General features: G+C 46.7%; 1 protein-coding gene across 3 annotated transcripts in view; it reads left to right on the top strand.

Moving 5' to 3' along the window:
• The window catches only part of NHSL1 (NHS like 1), a 287,111-nt gene that overhangs the window by 111,810 nt on the left and 151,097 nt on the right, over window positions 1-24,204 (top strand). The window contains exon 1 of one of the 3 annotated variants that reach the window (XM_062186829.1): window positions 19,475-19,676. The exons of the other annotated variants lie outside the window; for them this stretch is intronic. Coding sequence (XP_062042813.1) covers window positions 19,475-19,676 — 202 coding nt within the window. Of the gene's footprint in view, window positions 1-19,474; window positions 19,677-24,204 lie in introns of those variants that run through there. 3 annotated transcript variants of the gene reach the window in all.

Below are 24,204 nucleotides of genomic sequence, written 5' to 3'. Positions count from 1 at the left end.
CAAGCGCTCCTCTGCTATGAATGACTCAGTTCTGTCCACCTGCCCGTGGCTCTGTTACCCAGGATGGGTTGTTGCATTCTGCCACCTGCTGGCTAACTCCAGGCGCACCTTAGCATGTTCTGAGGATGGCTCCATTTGTAAGAGAACGTCTCAACAAGGTTTTCCAGGGGAGCATAGGTGAGGCAGGAGGTCTTACTTCTAATAGAGCCATCTGCTCCAAGTTAAAGCTGTTATGCAATGTTGCAGATCTGATCAAGTTCATTGCCTCTCCTCCAGCTTATTTCCAGCCCAGCCAAGTAGTAAGCTTCAGTAATGCCAGCACATTTTAAGAGAGCAGCCTGCTGTGTTAATCTCTGAAAGAATGTTTTTTGCATGCCTAATGGACAGATGCTGTGATGATTCTAGGCAGTGGTGAGGACAGATGTGGCTCAAGTTCTCCTCTGTCCGAGAGAAGTGATCTTGGGAAATGGCTTCACTCCGGTGGACACAATTTGTTCCCGGTGTAGTTGCTGCAAGTTGTTACCGCTTTAACCTATGCCTGGCTCTGGGTTCCAACTTTGCTAATGACCGATTCCTAACAGTTTCTAAAAAATGTTTTTGGGGTACCCGTGCTGTGAATTGAACATGTGTCCCCTCAAACTTGGGTGTTCGGTTCCCAAAGTCTTACATCCCTGGCACCAAGAGAAGGAAACTTAATCCGGTTCTGGTGTTTGGCGGTGGGGCCCTTGGGAGGTGATTGCATTGCTAGGGTAGAGCCTCTGATTCGATCTTCGCATTTTCATAAGAGATCGCTCCAGACCTAGGCAGAGACACCCACGTGATACCGGTGCTGACCTGGGACTCTGGCAGCAAGAAGGCCGTGGCCGGAGGCCCAGTCGGTGAACTCCGCTGGATCTAAGACTGTGATCCTCCATATCCCTGGTCCAAAACGAACTTTGGCCCTTACAAAGTTAGGCTGCCTCGGATACTTCACGGTAGCCGTGAAAGGCTGGCTAGCACCCCTGCTGCGTGCCGCATGGAGCCAACTCCCAGTGCCACCTGCCGGCACACGGCCTCCCAGGTTCCCCATCTCCTCATCTGTAACCTGAACGCGCATGCTGCAGCTCCCTCTAAGATTTCTTTTGGTCCCAAAGTTCTGTAATTTAGACAAACAAGTAGTATGAAGCTGTGCCCCACCTGTCCTAGTCTGTGGGAGGCAGCGTCTGCTATGTGGCCTTTTTTTCCCCCTAAGCAAGTTTTGGCACATAGCAGGGTTTTGTGTGTGTGTGTGTATGTGTTTGAGATTTTTAAGTTTTATTTGAAATGCAGAGTTTTACACACACACACACACACACGAGGAGTGGAGTGGGAGTCGAAATTGATCCATTGATTCACTCCCCCAGTAGCTGCAATGGCTGGGATTGGGCCAGGCCAAAGCTGGGAGCCTAGAACTCCATCTGGGTCTCCCATTTGGGTGGCAGGGGCCCAAGGACTTGAGCCACTCTGCTACTTTCTCAGGCACATTAGCAGGGAGCTGGATTGGAAGTGGAGCAGCTGGGACTCGAACTGGTGCCCATACGGGATGCTGGTGTCACAGGTGGTGGCTTAACCTGCTATGCTACAGCGCTGGCCTCTGTCTGCCCTTCATGCTAGTGCCAGGCTCCCAACCTCACAGACTCATTCTTTGATCTCAGTGGGCTCTACAGGAAGCTCCCAAGGAAGTGAATCTCATGCTTCCCTCTGATGTACTTCCAAACATTGTTACGTATTAGACTTGGAAGTCTGGCAGGTGTTTTCATTTTCCCAGTCTTCTAAATCTTATCACTTGAAACATAGAGCCGGCAGTTAACCTGGCAGCCCTGTCTGTGAACAAATTGTAAGCTCTCTCAAAGGTTAGTGATTTACAAGTTGGGGGTTCAGGGGCTTACCTTACTTAGACCATATGCTGTCTAAAAATACAAGTGCCAAACGACAATCTATGTGTGAACCATTGAGTAGGAATCTTTTATAAAAGGGGACTCTGACATCCTGTAACGGTGGAGAATTCAGGCGGTACTATGCATATGGTTTCAGCTGGTGTGGCTCGCCCTGCATCTCTTGCTTGTCGGGGGGATCATGGTGTCCCAGGCTCTGTGCTTGGCCCACAAAAACTTCCTGATCCCCTTACCCCATCACTGCCTTTATTAGATCAGGGGCCAAATATCTGATTCAATTCTTGGTTTCTTTGGTTATGCTTTGGTTTGGCTTAGCTAGATATATTTGATTTTGCCCTTTCCTCATACTTTATTATAATTTCATTTTGCAGACAGTGTGTTTTCTGGAAATGACTGAGCCCATACATACATTTTAATTCTTGGGTGACTTATTTAATTCCTATGTGGTGTTGTTTGCTCCGATCTCAAATAGAGGCCGTATTAGCTATCTATCATTCCCTACGTGCTGAATAAGCAGTGCTCTGTGATAACTTAAGGGTTATTTGATATCATTAGCTTTCTTATTTTGAAATGTAATCTACTTTTCACTAAGCATTTTCTTATCACCAATAGCCAATACTGTTACGTATTCATCGAGCTATACAAGACCTGGTACTTTTCTTCTGAGTTTATTTGAAAAAAACCAATTATCAGTAAAGCAAACATTTACAAGGGCTTAGAATGCCTTATGGGGGAGCAGGAATGTAGTTTGTCTAAATTTGGAGTTTCCTGTATCTTTATTATTTTTTTTAGCTGTTTGAAATAACTGATAGCACTTATGCAGTAAGATAGCTACACCTATGCTGTTTTTATAGTAATTTCTTTGAATTTGTCAGGATTTCATGCTTTTATTTGAGCCACTCATTGCCTTTTATCATTTTGGGAAGCAAAATATGTTCAGCAACTAAGTAAAATGACACAGGTACAGTTACTTTTGAATTTTGTTTTGTTTTTTAAGATCCATTTATTTATTTGAAAGGTAGGGGGAGAGAGAGAGAGGTCTTCCATCTGTTGGTTCACTCTCCATATACCGCTGGACCAGGCTGAACTCCATCTGGGTCTCCCATGTGGGTGGGCCACCTGCTGCCTCCTAGGCACATTAGCAGGAAGCGAAATTAGAAGCAGAGTAGCCAAGACTCAATCCCAGATGCTCCCATGTGGGATGTGGGTGTTACAAGTGACTGCTTAACTCATTGCCCCAGAATACCTGCCCCTAGAATTTTGTTTCATAGGTGAGACTTTGGTGCTCAGTTCTGTTCCTCCTGATTCTGGCCACTGCTCTCCTTAGCCAGTCATCTCCTTGTCTACCAGCCACATGTACTTCAACACTCCAGGGTCACCTGCTATCTCTTTGCTGCTGCTGCTACTAAAAATCCTCCCCCTCCCCCTCAGTGGCTGAGTGCTAATGATGCCTGTTTGCACATTCAGTTTTCCTAACAACCCAGTCCCTGGCATCTTCGGCCTGGGTGGGTTTGAACACGGACATGAAGGTCAAGGATGTTGACAGCCACATGTCTGCGTGCTTCCCTGCTCACTTGGTTACTTCATGGCTCTTCCTGTGTTTCAGTGGCTGGGCTGTGGCAGAGGGACACTAGAATGGGGCTCCTCTAGAACTAAAGCCTTTGACAAGAGAGAAATTCTGAGATGTCCTAAAGTTAGATAAGGGTTGGAGGATGAGAGGTTAACCAGTGAACCAGCCAGAGGCTGAAAAGAACAAAAAAGACTGTTTTCTAGTTCTGGCTTTCTGTTATAACCTTAACTCTCTAATCCTGCACCTCCCTAGGTGCCCCCACATCCTGCCCACAGTCCCTGGGAGGCCAGAAGCAGCAGTTCATCTCCTTACAGTTGGCCCTCCCGCCTGGAGCCAGTGCAGACTCAATGCAAACACTATTTTTTGCTTTGGCTGTTTAAGTCTGGTGGACATTTTCCTACCTGCTGTCCAGCCTTGCTGCTGCTGGCCATGGCACCTCATTCCCAAATGGCTACAGTGACTGGAGCTGGGCCAGTCTGAAGCCAGGAGTCAGGAGCTTCTCTTCCAGGTCTCACACTTGGATGCAGGGGCCCAAAGACTTGGGCCATCGTCTACTGCTTTCCCAGGCCATAAGCAGGGAGCTGGATCGGAAGTGGAGCAGCTGGGTCTCGAACTGGCACCCGTATGGGATGCTGGCGCTGCAAGGTGGGGCTATAGCCCACTGAACCACAGCGCCAGCCCCTGGGTCTTTCTTCCTGGCTGGCATGTACCATGGCCCAGTACCCCTGACTGTTTCAGAGCTCTCTCAGTCTCAAGAGCTTTCATTTGTGCTTGCCAGTCTCTGTCCCCTCACTCCAGCTCTCCCTGAAGAAAGGACCTGGTGTTGGTTCTGTAGAAGTTCTCCATCCTTCTTTGAAGTTCTTTTCGATAGCATATCTTGGAGTAGCCTATTACTGGAAGTTCTCTGGATTGAACTGGCTCATTTTGACCCTACAGCATAAGTGTTTCAAGCTCAATTTTCTGAGTGTCTTAGGGGCACTCAGGCCTCTTGTTTTCTAGGTTTATCTTTATCAGATGAGTTCAGGAATCTGACAAATGTGATTGCATGGTGAGACTCAAAGGAGTCAGTTATCAGAGTAACTTGTCCTGGAAAGGGCCATCTTTTCTTGGAAGATTGTGAAGTCTGTCCGGAGACCTGGCCATGCTGATGTGTTTGAACAGGGGACTCGGAAGAGAAACATGAAGATGCACCTGTTGTAATTCCACTTGTGACGCTTTTGGAGGGAGGAGGGCATGCTTTCCTCTCGCCTTCCTGGGTGCTTTGGGCCACAGAATCAGGTTGACATACACAGAGCAACAGGAGAGCACCCACGTGCAATCCCCCAGGGACACATAGGAGTCCCGTAGAATGTGAGAGTCAAAGAAGCAGGGGAGTGAGGCCTGGGCATCCTGGGCTGCTGAAAGGAGCCAGGGCTTTGTGACTTCTGAAGGCTGCTGCTGGTGACACAAGTTACAGGAAGGCGACACATTGGTAAAGGTTGTCGTGTTACACAGATTAAGTCTCTTGGGCAATAAACGTTGCCTGGAGGGGCCGGCCTTGTGGCACAGCAGTTTAAGCCACCACTGGCAACGCCAGCATCCCATGTGAGTGCTGGCTCGAGTCCATGTTTGAACCCCAGTTGCTCTACTTCAGATCCAGCTCTCTGCTACTGTGCCTGGGAAGGCAGCAGAAGACAGCCCAGGTGCTTTTGTCTTTGCTGTTTAAGTCTGTCTGCTGTTTAAGCCTCCCTCAGGGGAGACCTGGATGGATTTCCTGGTTTCCTGGCTTCAGTCTGGCCCAGACCTGGTTGTTATGGCCACTTAGGGAGTGAACCAGCAGATGAAAGATATCTCTCCTTCTCTCTCTAACTCTGCCTTTCAAATGAATCAATAGATCCTAAAAAACAAAACAGTTGTCTGGAGCAGCTCTCTTCCTGGTGCACGTACTCTAATCGTGGGGGTTTCTTTTACACAGGCCAATATCTTTTATTAAGGACAGCTCTTCTTAGCTTCTGTCTCTGCAGTTTCCTAGATGAACCAGTGTAAGCTGTACCAAAGAAGTACGGTCTGGGGTAGCTGCTTCTGGTCTCCTGCAGTGCTGTTTTGGGGTGGTGTTCTGAGCCCCAACATTTTCATGTGTCCCAGGGAGCTTAAATTTGTTAAGGTTTTTAGGAAAACACTCATTGCAATGAGAGTGTCATGGACACAGTATGTGGGAGAGACATACAAGGCTGCTTTGCACATGGGGTAAAGGCAGAGAGCAGTTTCAGGTGTATCCTGCTGGGAGGGGCTCCTTTCCTTCTCCCAAGCTGTAGCAAAAGGGTCGAGGGGATTGGTGTATGAGACTTAACCAAGTACCTCCTTCATCTCCAGAGTGGGTGGACAGTTTTTATTTTATACAAGTAATGAAACTAGGGATGGTGCTGAGGCATAGTGGGTAAAGCTGTCACCTGCAGTGCCAGCATCCCATATGGGTGCTGGTCTGAGTCCTGGCTTCTCCACTTCAATCCAGCCCTCTGCTATGGCCTGGGACAGCAGTGGAAGATGGCCCAAGTCCCAGGGCCCCTGCACTCACCTCTGTGGGAGACCTGGAAGAAGCTCCTGGCTCCTGGCTTTGGATCGGCCCAGTTCCGGCTATTGCAGCCATCTGGGGAGTAAACCAGCAGATAGAAGACCTCTCTCCCTCTGCCTCTGCCTCTCTGTAATTCTACCTTTCAAGTAAATAAATAAATCTTTTTAAAAAAGTGATGAAACCAAGCCCCTGGATAGCACCTCAAATGCAGCTGCTAGATACCATCAGGCCCTAATATCCTAACCACCTTCCCTTAGCTTTGTGTCCTTGCCCTGCCATTTTGGGTGGCAAATCAACCACTTACTAAGATTAACTCTGAATTGAGGGAGTGGTGCAGCTGTCCCCACAAGGTCCTAATCATGGGACTCAGGGGATCCTAGGCTTCTCCAGCAGATGATACTTCGATGGTCACTACTGTCGGCAGGGCTTTCTTTCCAGCAAATTCCAGGTCCAGGGCAGAAAGTAACTTCCACCTGCATGTAACCCCAGATTGACCGAAGCCCACTTGGCCATCATCAAAGTTCCCAAAAGAACTTGGTTTCTCCAACTGATCAAAGGAAAGCAAGGAGCATCAGTGGGCAACCAGCAACCTGGACGTGGCTGAACACGTACCACTCATCCTGACCTCGGCCCATAAGAAGCTTCCCAGGAACCTGGGAAAGAAGCAATGGCTGCCTGGCCCCTTACTCCTCAAGTTGCAACAAACGTCTCCTTTCTCCCCCCCCCACCCTGATGTCAGTGATTGGTGTAGAGGACCCAGTTTTGGGGGTTGTTCTGTATCTATAACTTTAAAGATGGCTTGGGCGGCTTGGGCAGTATAATATTTTTTATGAAATATAAACACACAAAACAGTCCTGTGTCTTGTTGATGAACATGCAAGTATGTAGAAAAGTGTGAAAAAATATTTTGGGGTATGATGCACATTTAGAATAATAATTTCTGCAGGGACACAGGGAAAAGGAGGAACTTCTGCCTTTCCTATTTTAATTTTTAAATATCTGAAGCAGATATGACAAACTGTTAACTTTTAAATTAATTAATTACTGTTGGAGTAGCAGAGAGACAGAGCTGTCATCTGCTACTTTACTTGTTTACTCCCCAAATTCCTACAATGGCAAATACTGGGGCTGGGGCTGGAGCCAGGACCCAGGACCTCAGTCCAGGTCTCCCATGTGAGTGGTAAGAACTCAGCTACTGGAGCCATCGCTACTGCCTCCCAGCGTCTGCAGTAGCAGGAAGCTGGTGTAGGAGCTAGAGCTGGGAACTGAACCCAGGCACTGGAGGACATGGGACACAGGCGTCTTAACTGCCAGGCTCAATGTTGTAAGTTATATTAATACAGACATAAGAGTCATATGGGTGATTTAAAATGGAGTGAGCATTTGGCCCAGTGGTTAAGACACTGCTTGGGATGCCTGCAGCCTACAGTGAAGTGGCTGGTTCAAATCCAGCTCTGGTTCTGATTCCAACATCCTGCTAATGTGCACCCAAGCAAGCAGCTGGTAGTGGCTAAGAAATTGGGTCCCTGCCACCCGTGTGGAAGATCAGGCTTGAGTTTCATAGTCCTGCCTTCAGCCTGGCCCAAACTTGTCTGTTACAGGCATTTGGGGGAGTGAAGCAGTAAATGGGAGATCTCTTTCTCTCTGCCTTTCAGATGACAGACAGACAGACAGATAATGGCTCAAGTACTGGGGTCCTTGCCATCCATGTGGGAGTCCAGGATTGTGTTCAGCTTGCCCCATCCCTGACTGTAGCAGGCAGTTGAAGAGTAAATCAGCAGATGGAAGATCTCTCTCTCCTCCCTCTCTCTGCCTCTGTCTGCCTTTCAAAAGTGTATAAATAAATGGTAAAATGGTAGAAAGCTCATGTCTATGAGGGAGCTTTAAAAAGTTGTAGATAAATGGAGCTAAAAGATAAATTTATTTTGTTGCAAAATATGAAATCTCTGTATAGTTTTTCATAGTACTCACTTTCCATGAACCCTTGGAAATGCCCTCGTGTTGAGTTAGTACTGTGTTTCTATTTTTCATTTGACTTTCCCAGCATAACTTCAGAAGTGTGCTTGAAGTGGGAGTGGGAGAATGGAGCTGTCTGTGGTCCCTCCCCTCTGACCTTACGCTTGCCAAGGTGGCAGAAAGAGCTCTGGAGCAGAGTGACTGGAAACAAATGGGCCCTTACCACTGTGTGCTCAGTGCTTTAACAACTTCTCAGAGTTTCTTTTTATTATTTATTTATTTTATTTGCAAGGCAGAGTTGCAGAGAAAGATAGAGAGGGAGAGAGGGAAGGAGAAGTTTTTCATCCACTGGTTCACCTCCAAATGGCTGCAATGGCCAGAGCTGGGCCAGATTGAAACCAAGAGCCAGGAGCTTCCTCTGCATCTCCCACATGGGTGCAGGGGTCCAAGCAGTTGGGCCATCTTCCGCTGCTTTCCCAGGCACATTAGCAGGGAGCTGGATTGGAAGTGGGGCAGCTGGGACTCGAACCAGTGACATATGGAATGCCTGCATCACAGATGGTGGCTTAGCCCACTACGCCGCAGTGCTGGCCTCTCAAAGTTTCTTTATCCCACCTTTTAAACATTTAAAATATTCTCTCGGATTTTTACCCAGTTATTTCCTAGGGGACAACGAGTTTTTGGGGCTTGAGGAAGTGTCATGTCCTCTGAAGTAACCAAAGGTGATATATTATGTTCCATCAACGTGTTTACAATTGTTTCAGAATTATTCTTCAAGTGAAGGCCCCTGTGGCTGACACAGTAGCATTTTTCATTGTGTCAAGACCTGCTTCACACCAAACCAAAAACATTCCCAAATCACCAAAGTAGGTGTCATTGGCTTGAAGTTGAAGTTTTAGAGCTCAGAATTCAAACCCCAAAACCTCTGATCCTTTAGAACTCTCTCCCTCCCCCACCCCGTTCAAAGCATGCTCATATGACAGAGACGGAAAGATTCAGAAGAGCCAGGTGTTGTGGCAGAGCCTGTTTAGCCTCTGCCTGGGACACCCGCATCCCATGTGTCTGGCTTGAGTCCAGCCATCCCGCTTCTGATCCAGCTCCCTGCTAATGTGTATCCTGGAAAGCAGCAGATGATGGGCCAACCTCTGCCACTCATGTGAGAGACCTGGAGGGATTCCTGGCCCAGCCCTGGATGCTGCAAGCATTTGGGGAATGAGCCAGCTGATGGAAGTATTCCCCTCTCCAACCCCCAGCCCCCACAGGCTGTCACTGTGCCTTTCAAATAAATAAGTACATCTTTTAAAAAGACTCAAGTGGTAAGAGCCTAAGTTCACACTGTAAGTCAAAACCCAGTGTCAGTGATTCAGAACACTTGGTACGCATGCTTCCAGATCCTTACCAGATTTATTTTTAAATAAATAAAAATAGGGGGAAGCAGAAATTTATTTGCTCATGGTTGATAATTTAGGCTGTTTCAACTACTCTCCTATTGGGTCATGTTTTTCCAACTTTTGCATTTATAGATACACGGAAACAAATGGCTGAAATGGAATTAGAAATTTTGAAAAGTTACAAGAGTGCCAAAAGACTCAGCATTCTTACAAAATGTGTAAAAACGCTTAAAGAGAGCAGGTTGCAAAACTCTGTGCTTTGGTTTCCATCGACTGGTGCCAAAAACTATCGTAAACCTGGTCACTTAAAACAATGGACATTTATCCCGTCTGGACTCTCCAGAAGCTGGAAGTCTGAAATCTGGGGAGGCAGGGCTGCACTCCCTCCACAGGCCTCTGGGACACTCTATCCCTCCCTTCTTCCAGCTCTGGAGGCAAAATCACTTGACCCTCTGGGGCTGAGATCACTGTGTCTCTTCCTGTCCTGCCTGAAGTCTTCCTCTGCTTCCCTCTTACCAAGGACCTGGTGTAGTTTGCATTTTGGGCTACACAGAGCACCCAGGGTAATCTGCCCATCCCAATATGCTCACTCACATCTTCACTCCTTTTTCCATAGAAGGTAACGTGTAGATTGATCTCTCCCTACCCTTACTAACATGAAAAACTTAGTGCTTATGGGGCTGTAGGCTTTCTACCCAATGATTGTGCTTACCAAATTCCCGTGCTGGCCAAACTCAGTGTTATACTGGAGCCAGGAGGTACAAGACTTGAGATGCGAGAGCCCATTCTTAAATGTTCCAGGTTTTAGCGGGCTGGCTGCAAATTGTTCATAGCTTTAAACTGGTGTGGGGTTGAGGTGTGGGGTGGGGAATCTACATCATGGAAACTGGGAAACGCTTCAAATCAGGGCTTCCCACGTCGTCTGCCTCCAACCGCGAGAACTGGTTTACTGAGACACCAGTGGTTGGCCAGACCTCCCTGACCACTAGAAAGCTCAGCTCAAGGAGTGTTTCTCCTCGGGGAGAAGCCTTGCAGATCCCAGAGGCATGACTCAAAGCCCCCACTTGATTTGTGGATGTCCTTTTTGGCCTTTCCTTGAAAGTAACTGTGCAAGTTGAACTTCTCTGGGGCAAGGCTCTTTTGTGCTGTTGCAGCAGCCTGTCTAGTTGACTTCCTAGCAGGGGATCAATAAATATTTGAACTAATCCCTTCATCTGGGCTCTTTCCCTTCTCTGCAGATGACTCGAAAACTGATGCAAGCAGATGCCTGGGAAGTTGCAATAATCCTAAATATCTAAGTTTGCATTTCTATCTCCTTCCTTGTTTGGAGACCTGAATTTGGGTACTGGGTGACAGGGATAAAGAATTTTACATACTGATGCCCAATTCTGTTAACTTATATTGGCAGAGATAAGATTTATCTGGTTCAGTGGAATCAGTGTGGTATCGGCAACATCAAATGTGTAGTAGAATGTTGTGCAATAAAGATTGGCTGGATTGTTACCTTTCATAGCCACTGGGCTCTGTAGAGGCATACAGAATGTAATTTTAAAGATAGAGTTAAATAAACTCTTTGCAAGGTCACTTAAGATTGACTGACACATTATTTGCCTTAGACATTTACCCAGTAAAACTGATGTGAGAATTTCTCCACTACCACAGAGCAGGTCAGTGTACCTGGTGGAACCCGGGAGGTCCTGCTGTGTGTGCGCAGTACCAGGTGAAATGCAGGCTGCTTTTCAGAGTTTGGCTCCCTGTTGATTGCTTGGGGTTTGGGGCTGGATCACCAGATTCTGGAGTTTTGGTGGATGGAAGTAGATATCCTAACAAACTAAGGAAAGTATCTAGTATCTATTAACAGCCTTCTCTCTTCTCAAAGCATATGAGTAATGGAAGCTTGTTATTAGTTCTAATAAAAGAAAGCTTCCAAGAGATCCTAAATTTAATTGTAAGGAGGATGAAGAAAGGGAGAGAGAAGGGAGTTAATCAGTTAATAGCTACAAGCTAAAAACAGCAACAAAAAAGATTCTGTATTCCTGGATGTGTATTAAATTAAAACCTTGACTCAAAAATCCCAGGCTGGGGTGGCATTGGCGTAGTGGTTAAGATGCCGCTTGGCGCTCTGGTATCATGTCAGGATGCCCGAGTTTGAGTTCCAGCTTCCTGCTGGCACACACCCTCGGAGGTAGCCGGTGATGGCTCTAACTCATGTTAGAGACCCAGACTGAGTTCCAGTCTCCTGGTTTTGGCTTGGCCCAGCCCTGGCTATTGTGGGCATTCAGAGAGCAGCCTAGCAAATGGGAGATCTCTCCCTGTGTCTCTCTTTCCTTGTCTTCTCCTTTGTCTCTGTCTCCTTGCCTTTCAAACAGAATAAATAAATAAAGGAAAATTTAAAAACAAGCATAGAAATAAAAACCAAAGCCCATACTGCCATATCTTCAGATTAGTGCAGAGGCAGTAAGTAGTTCTCTGTAGTGACCGCCCTGTCACAAAACTCTCCCCATTTACAGTTATCCCACCCCTCCCATCTGCAGCCCATGTAGGTTCAGTGTTTTCCTCCCAAGATTATCATTACAAGTGCTCCGGGCTCTGAGGTGTGTGGAATGTATATCCGACCGCTGTTTTGCCCCATGGTGGGTCAAGGTGGGACCTTGTCCCAACTTCTGGTCCTTTTTTTGGGCTTGCATCTATGGTAACACAGTAAATCCTCTACTTTCAAATATTCTTCAGTCTTAAGAGTTTCTGTGTAACAACGCTGTCATTCCGGTCACATACTGTTCACCTGTTTTGCTCTCTGGCATTTAGGATTGAGGAGTGGTGGCAGGAAGGTCTGACTACCTCCTGGTTCTGAAACACCTAAGACCCAAACAAAGAGGTAACAGGCAGTGCGTGGGTTGTTCTTCTGCCCAGCGGCCTCTGTGGTGTGCCAGCTGTGTGTAAGGTGCTATAGGCAGGTGCACAGTGCCCCTGGCCTGAGGGGTGGTATAGTCTGGCATTGTGCTGACTGGGGCATGGTGCAGAGAATGGCATCACCTGGGTATTGTCCTTAGGAGTTAAGAATTTCAGATTGGTCCCTAGGCCTAAATCAAACTCTGCACTTTTTTTTTTTAAAAAAGACTTATTTATTTGAAAGTCAGAGTTACAGAGAGGCAGAGGCAGAGAGAGAGATCTTCCATCTGCTGTTTCACTCCCCAGTTGGCTGCAATGGCTGGAGCTGTGCCGATCCAAAGCCAGGAGCCAGGAGCTTCTTCTGGGTCTCCCATGTGGGTGCAGGGGCCCAAGGACTTGGGCCATCTGCTGCTGCTTTCTCAGGCCATAGCAGAGAGCTGGATTGGAAGTGGAGCAGCTGGAACTTGAACTGATGTCCTTATAGGATGCTGGCACTGGAGGTGGCAGCTTTACCCGCTAAGCCAAGCTCTGGCCCCCAAACTCTGCACTTCAATAAGATCTCCTGTGGTTTATCTGCTTAGCAGAGTTTGCCAAAAACTAGTAAAGTCAGTAGGAAAAAGTAACAATGGCAATGGGGGGAGAGCAGGCTATGGGAAAGATGCAGGAGAATCCATGACTTAAAAAATGTTCATTTATTTGGAATTTCATTTCTATCCTCAGATAAGTTTGCCTTGGACTTAGAAGAATTTCAGTATTGATATTCAGCTTCAGGGGCATTCTCTTGCAAGGACTGGGGACATTTCCTTGGGCAAGCTGGGCTGTCCGTGGCTCGCTAAGCCCCTGACAGCCCTTCTCTTTGCAGAGCGCGCAGCCCCCCAGAGAGTAGGGCATGGATGCTCTGCCATATTGTCCCCGTATCAAATGCACCCCTGGGAACAGTGTGGCACAGGCTCAGGATGTCAGCTCTGTTCAGAGCCTGTTTTGGATGTGGAGGCTTTGAAGAGTGGAATTTAGCTTGTGCTGATACATAAATACCAATGTCCACATTTAATCTGGCTGGCAGAAGGGAACAACACCATCAATTCCATGCGACGGTCTCTAGCTATGGCTTTTAGAACCCGGGCTTAATGAAATGACAGTGCCTTTCTTGCTTTTAAATATCGACAGCCTGAGCAGGGGCTTGGCTGTGCTTTGTCTCCCATGACTTCTTTCCTGAGTGGTTTAATTCCTTGAACATGGGGGGCAGGTAGGGCGGTAAATGAGGGAAGGAGGATTTAGTGTCCTGTGGGGAGTTTGTTGGCTGTGGCCCTGGGGTGGTTGGTTTTCTGGTGTGGTTTTTTGTTTTGTTTTATTTTTGGTGATAAATGTCTGGCTCAAAGTATTTACTTTTAGATGATGAGATAAGCACTCATTGTTAGTGTGGCAAATCACCATAGAAGGTTTCCATGTAAATCTGCTCTTAAATTATTCACAGGGGATGACGGTTGGAAGCCTTTCTGTACCCCATGCTGGAAGCTGTAGGTCCCTGTGGGTTGCGGGGAGGTTTGGGTAGTAACATGATAGGGGCCATACTCCACCCCTGCCTCTGGGGCCCCCGGCGCCCTGGAGCTGACACAGTTACCCAGGCTGCTGGCTCTCCATGGTGCTCTGTGTCTTGCTTCCCAAGCCTGCTGTTTGTGCACCCCACTCTCAGCCAAGCCAGCCTGTTGGCCCCACCAACTCTGCCAGTCCAGCCTTGGTCTCCAACAGCAAGGTTCTGTGTCCGGCGCTCTCCTTTCTAAGTTTCACAGAGCAGATGAGGTACACATGGAATGTAAAAGTCACAATGCTCATTTGTGGCCTTGGAGGCAAAAAAAAAAAAAAAAAAAAAAAACTGATGGCACTTGCAGTGAGTTCCTACTGTACTCTTGGCTGGCATGTTACACAGATGGCAAGTTGAGCAATTACATGCCTGATTAGGGTAGAAAGGTTTTGCTAATCCTATATCCTGTCATGTTTAGTAATTTTTATTCCATCACAAACTTTCATGTAAGTGAAATTCCTTTTTAAGGATGCTGGTGTGTATTCAAACATGAAATATTGTGCCTTTTGGCAAGGGCTTCCCAAATATATTCAATCTATCCCTTTGACAGTGGTAGAAACCTCAATTTTCCAAATTAATGGGTATTTGACCCAGGAATTTTCAAAGATGATTCTAGAACTTTCCTTAGTAACAGATTCTGGTGCCTTTCAGTTTTTGCAATGAACTTTTCTTTAAACATTCTTGCTTAAATCATTCCTGTAATAGTATGGAGTAATTTCCTGTCGTTCAGTTAGTAGTCATGAGTAAATGATCCTCAAGCGCTAAATACTTAAAAGAGGCAATTGATTATCAACATGGTGTAGACCCACCTGGGAGTCATTCCCCAGCGCAGCTCCTCCAGCCACGTCAACCCCTGTGCTCCCGTTCCACAAGTAAGGGACAGGCGTGCTGGCCAGGAGGCAGCTGTGACAAAGCCCTTCTGCTAAAGCTATGCGTTTTCTTCCCGAGCCCTCTTCAGGTTCCCACATTGCATAGAATTCTCTGATCTCCTGGTGCCTGCAGCTCTGCAGTGGCCAAGTGGTAGGAGGGAGCAGCTATTGGCACATGTGATGACAGCAGAAGTTTCAGTTTGACAGCCTGACTGTGAGAGGGGAGGTGGGAGGGCCCAGCACAGTCAGGAACATGGAGAAAATCTGTTCGCCTGTCTTTCTAAAAGGTCTGGGTGGAGTGTATTTGGTGTAGATTTTCATGGGGGAAAAATGGTTAAATTAAGATGCTTTATTACTTTGAAGATTATAGCTGTGGTTATTTGGAAAAAAAGCACTTGCACTGTGAAAGTAGAGTTATCCCACTCTAGGGTTACTGTGAAGATGAGCAGAGAAAGAAACACTAGACGTGCAGGACACAAAGTGGCCATGCCCAGCTTGCTCGCCCCTGGCCTGACAGTCGAGGGTAATCCAAATGGGTGGTTTATTGTACTACATATGTTTATGTAGTACAATATTATTGTGCTACTACATAAACATACTTCAAGAGAAAGCAATAGCTTCTCAAGCAGACCACTTTGGATTTTCTAAGTGAGCTGGAGTTCATATCTAACATGGATGGTTAAAATATAAATATTTCCAGCAGATTTAGCTCATTCTCTTCTATCTTGGTTAAGGGGGACTCTGAGCCAATTTTAAATTTGTTAATTTATTTGACTTCCTCTTGAGTGAATAAAGATTTAAAGGGCCAGTCTATAGAAACATGGGCCAGCTTGGAGATGGAGAATCAGTTGCTGTGCAAATGTATCCACAATTCTTGAGATTCATGGGAACACTGACTCTGTAAACCCAGCATATGTGGAGAAGAGTCGAGAGTCTATTCCCTGAGTGGACCAGTTATTGTTCTGTGTGGCTTGGCAGTGAATTTGCCTCTAGCCCGTCCCATCAGCTCTTTCCCGGAAGTATGCAGTGGTGAGGGCATTGCAGGAAAACAGACTGGTTCCTCATGGCGCCATTCAACTTTGCTGCTGTGTGTGTGCACACTGCAGGCGAGGAGGTGAGCAAAGCAATCAACAGCACTTCTGGCACCTCCAGAACAGCACAGGTTTATTGCAACACTTTGGTGTTTCTAAATGAAAAATGCAGCTACAGGGGCAGGAGTTTGGCCTAGGGGTTAAGATGCTAGTTGAGATGCCTGAGTCTCCTGAGTACCTGCAGCTGACTCCCAGCTCTGGCTCCTGACTCTAGCTTCCTGCTAGCCCAGGTCCTGGGAGTCAGTGGAGTAGCTCAGGTAATTAGGTTCCTGGCTCCTGACTTTGGTCCCCTGGCTCTTGTGGGCATCTGGGGCATGCAGCAGTGGGTGGAAGCTTTCTTTCTCTGTCTCTCAAATAAATAGACAAGCCAAAAAAGAAGTTTAAATGCAAGTTTAGGATGCAAACAACAGGAGGAGAGAATCGTGTTCCTTGCTTGCAGTTAATGGACCCTGAGAGTGTGCATCGATGCAGTTGAGGAGAAAACCTCCTGAAACTAGAATGGTCCACAGCCCTGAGAGTATTTCTGTATTTTCTGGTGATATGGTCTTTTTGCTTTGTTTTGTTTTTTACTTTCTATTTTATATTTTGAGATTCTCAAAAGTATCTTTCAGTCAGAAAGAATGTACTGCATACTTGAACTTTGATATTCATCACAGGTATTAAGTGTAATTATATAATTTCTACTACTTTTTCTTTAAATAAACATCTCTTAATCCCATTTTCCATGCCTTTTAAAAAACACTTTTTTTTTTTTTGACAGGCAGAGTGGATAGTGAGAGAGAGAGACAGAGAAAGGTCTTCTTTTTTGCCGTTGGTTCACCCTCCAATGGCCGCTGCGGCCGGCGCATCGTGCTGATCTGAAGGCAGGAGCCAGGTGCTTCTCCTGGTCTCCCATGCGGGTGCAGGGCCCAAGGACTTGGGCCATCCTCCACTGCCTTCCTGGGCCATAGCAGAGAGCTGGCCTGGAAGAGGGGCAACCGGGATAGAATCCGGCGCCCCAACCGAGACTAGAACCTGGTGTGCCGGCGCCGCAAGGTGGAGGATTAGCCTGTTAAGCCACGGCGCCAGCCTTAAAAAACACTTTAAAAAGTTTTCTTTTTATTTGAAAGGGAGAGAAGGAGAAAGAGAGGGAGGGAAGGGGGCGGGAGAGAGAGAGAGAGAGATCTTCAATCTGTTTTTTTACTCCCCCAGTGCTGTAGCACTGGGGGCTGGGACAGTCCAGAGCCAGAAGCTTAGAACTTCATCTGGGTCTCTCACAAAGGTAGCAGGAAACCAAGTATGTGAACCATCACTTGCTGCCTCTCAGGATGTGCCTTTGCAGGAAACTGGATCAGAAATGGAGTAGTGAGGAACAGGAACTCAAATCAGGCACTCCGACATGGGATGCAGGCATCCAAGCCACATGTTAACTACTAAGACAAAGGTCTGCCCATCATTTATTTCTGTTCTTTTTTTTTTTCTTTAAGGTTTATTTATTTATTTGAAAGGCAGAGTTACAGAGGCAGAGAGAGAGAAAGCATGTGTCTTCCATCTGCTGATTTATTCCCCAAATGGCTGCAGCGGAGCTGGCCTGATCCAAAGCCAGGAGTCTGGAGCTTTTTCCAAATCTCCCATGTGGATGCAGGAGCCCAAGGACTTGGGCCATCTTCTACTGCTTTCCCAGGCCATAGCAAAGAGCTGGATCAGAAGTAGAACAGCTGTGACTCCAACCGGCACTGATATGGGATGCCGGCATTGCAGGCGACGCCTTTACCTGCTACACCATAGCATTGGTCCCTCATTTCTGCTCTTGATAACAGCAGTCAGATGGAGGTAACATCACGATTGGAGAGCTAAGCAGGGCCCAGAGCGCTTGGCCATGCTGGAGGCATTCCAGGCAAGTAGTGAGCTCTGACCATGATGTCACCTGACACGACCTGATCCCTGTTACTGCCTCTTCTGTGCCACACTAGGTGTGCACATCCCTTCTCTGGCCTGAGTCCCTCTGTAACAGGAGAGACTTAAACCACAGGCTCTCTTCCCTCTTGAGCTGAGTTCATCTCTGTGCCCTGGGTGTCTGTTTCCCCGGCGTGGTGTGAGTGGCCCATCCTGGGAGTACTCTGCTCCGTGCATTGCTCCTACAGTTGTTCCAACCCTGGTTCACCTGCACCATTTTCTTCAAATCTCAGTGGATTAGATGTAGGATGCAAAATCCTGCATTTGTAACTCGTAATTGGTGATCGTTTTCTATCAAACTTGTTGGTTTTAGTCTGTTTGGTTGATGCTGAGTAAAGCAGAGTGAGGAGGGCCTGGTTCTCTGCCTGTGCACCTTCTTTGAATAGCAGTTTGGGGGAGGGAATGCTGACCACCTCTTAGGTGGAAAACACCCCTGGGACCTGGAATTATGTTGGCCTTGGGGGAAATGCTGCACCCAGATGCACTGCAGGATATGGTTTAGATTATTTCCAAAGGGAGGCTTGGGGCTGCAGCCTGCAGCTAATGGCCCTGGCCTCCTGCTGTAGAAGATGGCTGTCCCTGATAGCATAATCAGAGCAAGGGAGGGATTGTCCCCTGGGCTGCCAACCGGGAGGCCACGGTTCCCAGAGCAGGTGCACAAATGGCTGCTTTGCACCTTTGGTGAAAGCTGGCAGAGAAATCATTGCCTTTCATTCTCTGTGGAAGTGTATGTCCCTTGACGGTAACATTGCCTAACCCCACCCAGGCTTGCGGCAGTACGTATAACTCCACGGCCCTCAACCCTTTCCCCAAATCCTGACCTTCCCAGAAATCTCATCGTGCAGCGATTTGTCATCCCCAGAAGTCTGTCCACCGCACAGACTTGTATTTCCTTGGCTTTGCTGTAGTTCCGAAGTTTGAGCCGCTTCGGCGGGGTGGGGCTGACTGTTGGAGAGGCGGGGTTTTCTGTGGCCAATGGGGCGCCTTCGGTGCTGGGCAGGCCTATCGCCTTTCACGGGAGCCCTCACTCTGTAATCCCAGCCACAGCCACGCAGCCTGTTTTATTGTTTGTGGAGTCCTGCGGGCTCCTGGGCGGTCGGGCGTTTCACAGGGCAGCCAGGAAAGAGGGCAAGTGGGCGGTTTATGATTCTGCGCTGTGCTGGGACAAGTGAGCTGAACTCTTTAATTTCCCCCAAGTAACCTGTGTGGGTGAACTTGAAACGGCGGACCTGGCTGGGCACTGAGGCTTGCTCTGCTTCTGCCCCATCGCTTGGCTTGCTGCCCTGGTGGGGAATGATGCCTGGGAGAAGAGCAGAGCTGCAGTTTGGGGTGCTAGGGACGCCCTGGAGCATTGGAGTACCGTGGTTCTGCTCTTTGCAAAGTGCTGACAAGTGCGCCTGAAATGAACACCCTGCTTTGTTGTTAGAACTGAACTCGTATTTATTTTTATTTTTGTTTTTGGCCGTGGATAGCCCTGGTCTGCAAACTGAGTAGCACAATGTGGCTAGGGTGGAACTTTTTATTTTTCTGGTTTCCCGGCTCCCTTTCCCATGCTTTTTTAACCGGGTGACACAGAAGCAGGGTTCTTGCCCAAGGTCCTGCCCAGCTCTCAGCCTTGTCTGCAGAAGAGGGAAGGAGCAGGGTCGACCTGGGCAATTAGAAAACCCGGAGCGGTTTGTTCCAGGGGCTGTCCTTTGTCTCTCTTGTGGATTTTGATGTGAAAGAAGATGAAAAAGGAAGGCTCCTCGGGTTCCTTCAGACTGAAGCCAAATTCTGCGTCTCTCTCACGTGCTGTGAGTTGGATAAATTTCTCCTCCTTGTCCAAGCAGACAAAGAGGCTGTTCCGCAGTGACGGTGAGCTGTCGGTGTGCGGGCAGCAGGTGGGAACTGACGATGAGAACTGGATATACAGAACCCAGCCCCGAAAAGGTGACTTTAAAAAAATTTTTTTAAACATTTTTAAGAGCTTGTCCTATAGAATTCTCTGTCTCTGTCACTGGTTTCCCTTCATGATTTTTGCCTCCATCTGGTTATTTTTTTCTTTTGGTCCTGGGATTGGAATTCACCCTTCACTGGTTTGCATTTCTAAAATAAAAATGCGGTCCCAAGTAGGTGCAGCTTAGAACACGTCTTTCCGAGAGAGATCGAGTGGCTGTGATCCATCCTCGGTGTTCTCTTCCCCTTCTTCACATCCACCCACTCGTGTGACTTGTGTGGAGTTCTATGGAAAACCATCATCACGGAAGGGAGAATGTCCCCTCGTAGGACAGTCTGGGGTAGGACATGGTGCTGTTTTCTCAAACTGCAATGAGAAAACTTTGGGAGTCATGGAGAGTTTTCTCGCATAATTCTTCCGAGATTGGTGAATTACTGAAATGCTCGAACTAAACAGGTGTTGGGATGTGACATCCAGGGAAATGCACACACAAGAGGCTTACCCTCCATGTCTTGGCCAAAAGGGGTTTTTGGATTTCTGTCAAGTTCCTTTCCAGACCAGTGCCCATCTCTCTTCTCAGGATTAGCATGATTTGCCTCCTTCTAAGGTGAAGAAAAAATACCAGTCCCGCTGGGAGAAAGGGAGCTATTCCAATATTTCTTAACACACTTTATATATCTAGAGTGTTTGAGTTCTCTCAGAATGCCTGCAGAGGAGACTGAATTGCTGAGCTGTGCACTGGTTTGGGAAGTGCTGTTTAAGGGTTACAAAGGAACCTAGTCCAGACATTCCGCGCGATTGTGTTTTCCCTGTTGATAGCATTCTTCCTGTGCCAAGAGAACCCTCACTAGGGCCTTTCAGGTTCCTGTTCTTGCCTCTTTTGGGAAAGCAGACTGCTGCAACGTGAGAGAATCAGCTCACCTAAAGATGCACTTTGGGGATACAGCAATTCTATCGCACGAGCGGAGAGTTGAGTGCAGCCCTTCCTCGGGGATACTGTGTGTTAAGCCATTTGTTCTTATCTAGTAAACCACGGCTCAAGAGGGACGCATTCATTATCTTTGAGGATGTCAGTTGTCTGTGATGTGGAGAAGGTGGTCACCGGTGGCCCGTCGACGACGTGGAGCTGAGCAACGTGGGGTTCTGGTCTGCACACTGTGTCATTGCTAGACTTAGAAAAGGCACTAGGGCTCTCTGGCTGGAGTTGTGTACTTTAGTGAGTCGTGAACTTTACTTTTCTAAATCAGGAATAAGCTGCGGTTTTGGGAAATGGTCGGGTTGTGATGCTTGAAGCAAAAATGTTGTACCACTGTGGTTGCAAGAGAGTGTCATTTGGATTCCTTTTGGCCTTTGCCAATGGTTGCCTTTAGGACTGGTTTTGCTTTAAACCAGCCACTTGTCAAGTTTCTGTGAAAGACTGTGCAACATGTAAGCCTGTGCCTGTGGGATTTCCTTTGTCAACGGGTCATCTGAATGAACATTAAAGGGAAAGAGATGGTGAATTTGTGTGTATTAGTTTTAGTTGGGGAATGGAGCACATACTGTACACTTGACTTGTGGAAGATAAAGAAGTCATTGTAAGGAAGAGGAGAGACTTGCACAGGGAAGGGAGGACTTGTTTATGGAACAATACAAAAGACTGTGCCCTTTATCCCTTGATGCAGTAGGGGATTCCCCCGCCTGAGGGAGATGAATGGAGGCAGAACAGAGTGTGTAGTGTAAATTTATATGGTCCTTAGAAATAATTGGACATGCGTAATACTGTCATTTTTGACATGTGGAGTTAGGGGGGAAATCCTTAAAAAGCTTCCTGTAGATCATGGTATTTGATTGTTTTCACATTAACTCACAAAAGAAAATTGGCTCCCAACTTTGCTGAATTAGCTCAGGAGTATGTTACAACACTTGACCTTTATTCCATGTAAGTCTTTCCTTGGAGACACACAGAAATGTTTATACCAGCAGATCAGAAGAGGAAAAGTCTTGAAGAAAAAGTTGGTAGGATTGAAATTGGCTCTTCAGAGCATCAAATAAGCTGAAACTCTGGCAAGGATTATCAGTCACTGCCAAGGATGCCTGCTGCCGTGTTAGGGTTTTGTTGCAGAGAAATGTGTGGCTGGAGGGTGCACTGGTCCAAATGGGAATGTGTAGCATCGCTTGCAGCCTTCTGCTATGCCCTGTACAACTTGATCCACCTTTCAGTCCCTGTCTCCCAGGAACATTTTTGATTAGATAGTTTTCTAAAAACCTGCTCTCTGTCATTCCCATGCCTTGCATGTGGGGACTTACAGACAGCTCCTGGAAAAATAGAACTTAGAGAAGTCTATTTTGAATTTTGAGATCTATGCAGAGTTTTTTTTACCCCAAATATGCCTTTAGATGAACTTTTAAGATACCCTTGATATGCATGGATTTTGAAAATGTTTTGCACCAAAGTAAACTCATAAGTCTACTTTTCCATGAGCTTCTTAAACTTCCCTTGTATATATATACTACCATCAAGTGGCAGCAGCTACAAGTGGGGCAACTGTATCCTAATAAATGAATCTCCTCTCAGCTTCCCTCTGGAGTCCCTTGTTGGCAGGGAGTCCAGTGTTGCAGTGTGCTGGTTTCTCCCGCCCTCTCCACCACTACTTGCATGTTCTCTACCCACTGCCTCCACATAATGTTACTTTGCACTATTAGCTCAGTGAGTTCCTACCATCCATGTGGATAGCATGTTGTATAAGATAGTATATAGCATGGGGCCTGTGTTATGGCATAGCCGGCAAAGCCATTGCCCGCAGTGCTGGCATCCTGTATGGGCACTGGCTTGTGTCCCAGCTGTTCTACTTCTGATCCAGCTCCTGCTAGTGGCTTGGAAGCAACAGAAGATGATCCAAGTACTTGGGCCCCTACCACCCATGTGGGACACCCAGTTGAAGCCCCTGGCTCTTGTCTTTGGCCATTTCAGCCATCTCGGGAGTGAACCAGCAGATGGAAGATCTCTCTCTCTCTCTCTCTCTCTCTCTCTCTCTTCCTTCTTCTTTCTCTGTAACTCTGACTTTAAAATAAACAAATCTTTAAAAGAAAGATGTAGTATGTATTTCATAAAACAAAAGATCTTTTTGTAGTGAGTTTCTAGGACAAATTGCTTATCTGTATTTTTGACATAAAGCGTTTAAGTGTTACATTTATGGGTATGTCAGTAAAATAAACCCATTGCTTTGTGATATAATGTTGTGACTTACACTCAGGAAGTTAAGGATTGGAGTGGGCATTTTGGTGCTGCAGGTTAACACACATTTCCTATTGGAGAACCTGGTTCAAGTCTGGCTACTCCGCTTCCTGTCCATCTTCCTGCTAATGCATCCTAGGAGACAGTGGATCATGGCTGAAGTGCATGGGCCCCTGCCATCCACATGGAAGCCAAAATGGAGTTCTAGGCTCCAGGCTTTGGCTGGGCTCAGCCTTGGCTGTGTGGTCATTTGGGGAGTGAACCAGAAGATGAGAAATCTCTCATTCTCTCATTTCTCTGTTGTTTTACCTTTCAAGTAGATGCAAATAGATAATTTTTTAAATAAGTATTTTGTTAAAAAAAATTAGGGATAAATTAAAATCCTTGAGATTACTTTGGAAAATCTTTTATATTTTATATGAGAAGCTGCTAATATGTATCTTTTTAGTTAGCTTACTTTCCTAAACTTAAAAAGTTACCAGCAGTATATATTGATATGTTCAGAACAATTACCAGGAAGTATCTGCATGTTTTCTTTTGTTACAGCACATGTAAACTTTCAAAACTTGCTGGTCTTGACATTTTTCACTCAGGGAGGCAAGAACGAATTGGGTAGCAGCAAGAATAGTTATTATATTCCTAGTGTGATGTGACCCACTTCAATGGCAGATATGTTTCAGCTTAATTTGCTATAAAAACCAAGGATGTGAATCAGTATCTTCTTGGTATTGCATCCAGTGCATCATGAGCTATTCTGTTGGATGCCTGTTTAGCAAGACAGCGGCATGTAGTTGTAGATAGGACAAGATGTATCCTTTCAAATGGAGCTGTGGGAGCACTTATTGGAGGAATTCTTACTGACCCCTGTGATCAGGGTACAAAGAAATAGAGCACACAGGCCCTGAAGTCATGGAGCTCATTCTTAAATGGAGACGCAGATAAGATACCTAAGGGGGAATTCGAGAGAATATTCCTCTTAGAGGAAAAGGTCCAGATAAAGGTCCTTTGTCTGGAACAGTTTCATATTTTGCAAGGTCTTCTGGCTGTTGGCATTGAATTGAGCAACATTTAATGAGAACCTGCTCCTCTCCCAGCTCTGTGGAAGGGTCTCAGAAATACCTAATGACTGATAGTGTTTATCCTGTGCTTCTCTTTTCTTGCTTACCCACACCAGAAGAGGTGGAATAATAGTGAGGCATCCTCTTATTGAGCAAGCACACTGTGTTGTGTTCCCAAGCTTGCCAGTTAGCTGGGCAGAGGCGTGATTGATGATCCTTGTATTAGCAGGTTGGGAGATAGAGAGG

Source organism: Lepus europaeus, chromosome 3, assembly GCF_033115175.1.
Source record: "Lepus europaeus isolate LE1 chromosome 3, mLepTim1.pri, whole genome shotgun sequence".
Lineage (NCBI taxonomy): Eukaryota > Metazoa > Chordata > Mammalia > Lagomorpha > Leporidae > Lepus > Lepus europaeus.
Note: the sequence above shows the minus strand (reverse complement) of the source record. Positions and strands in the feature narration are given on the sequence as shown.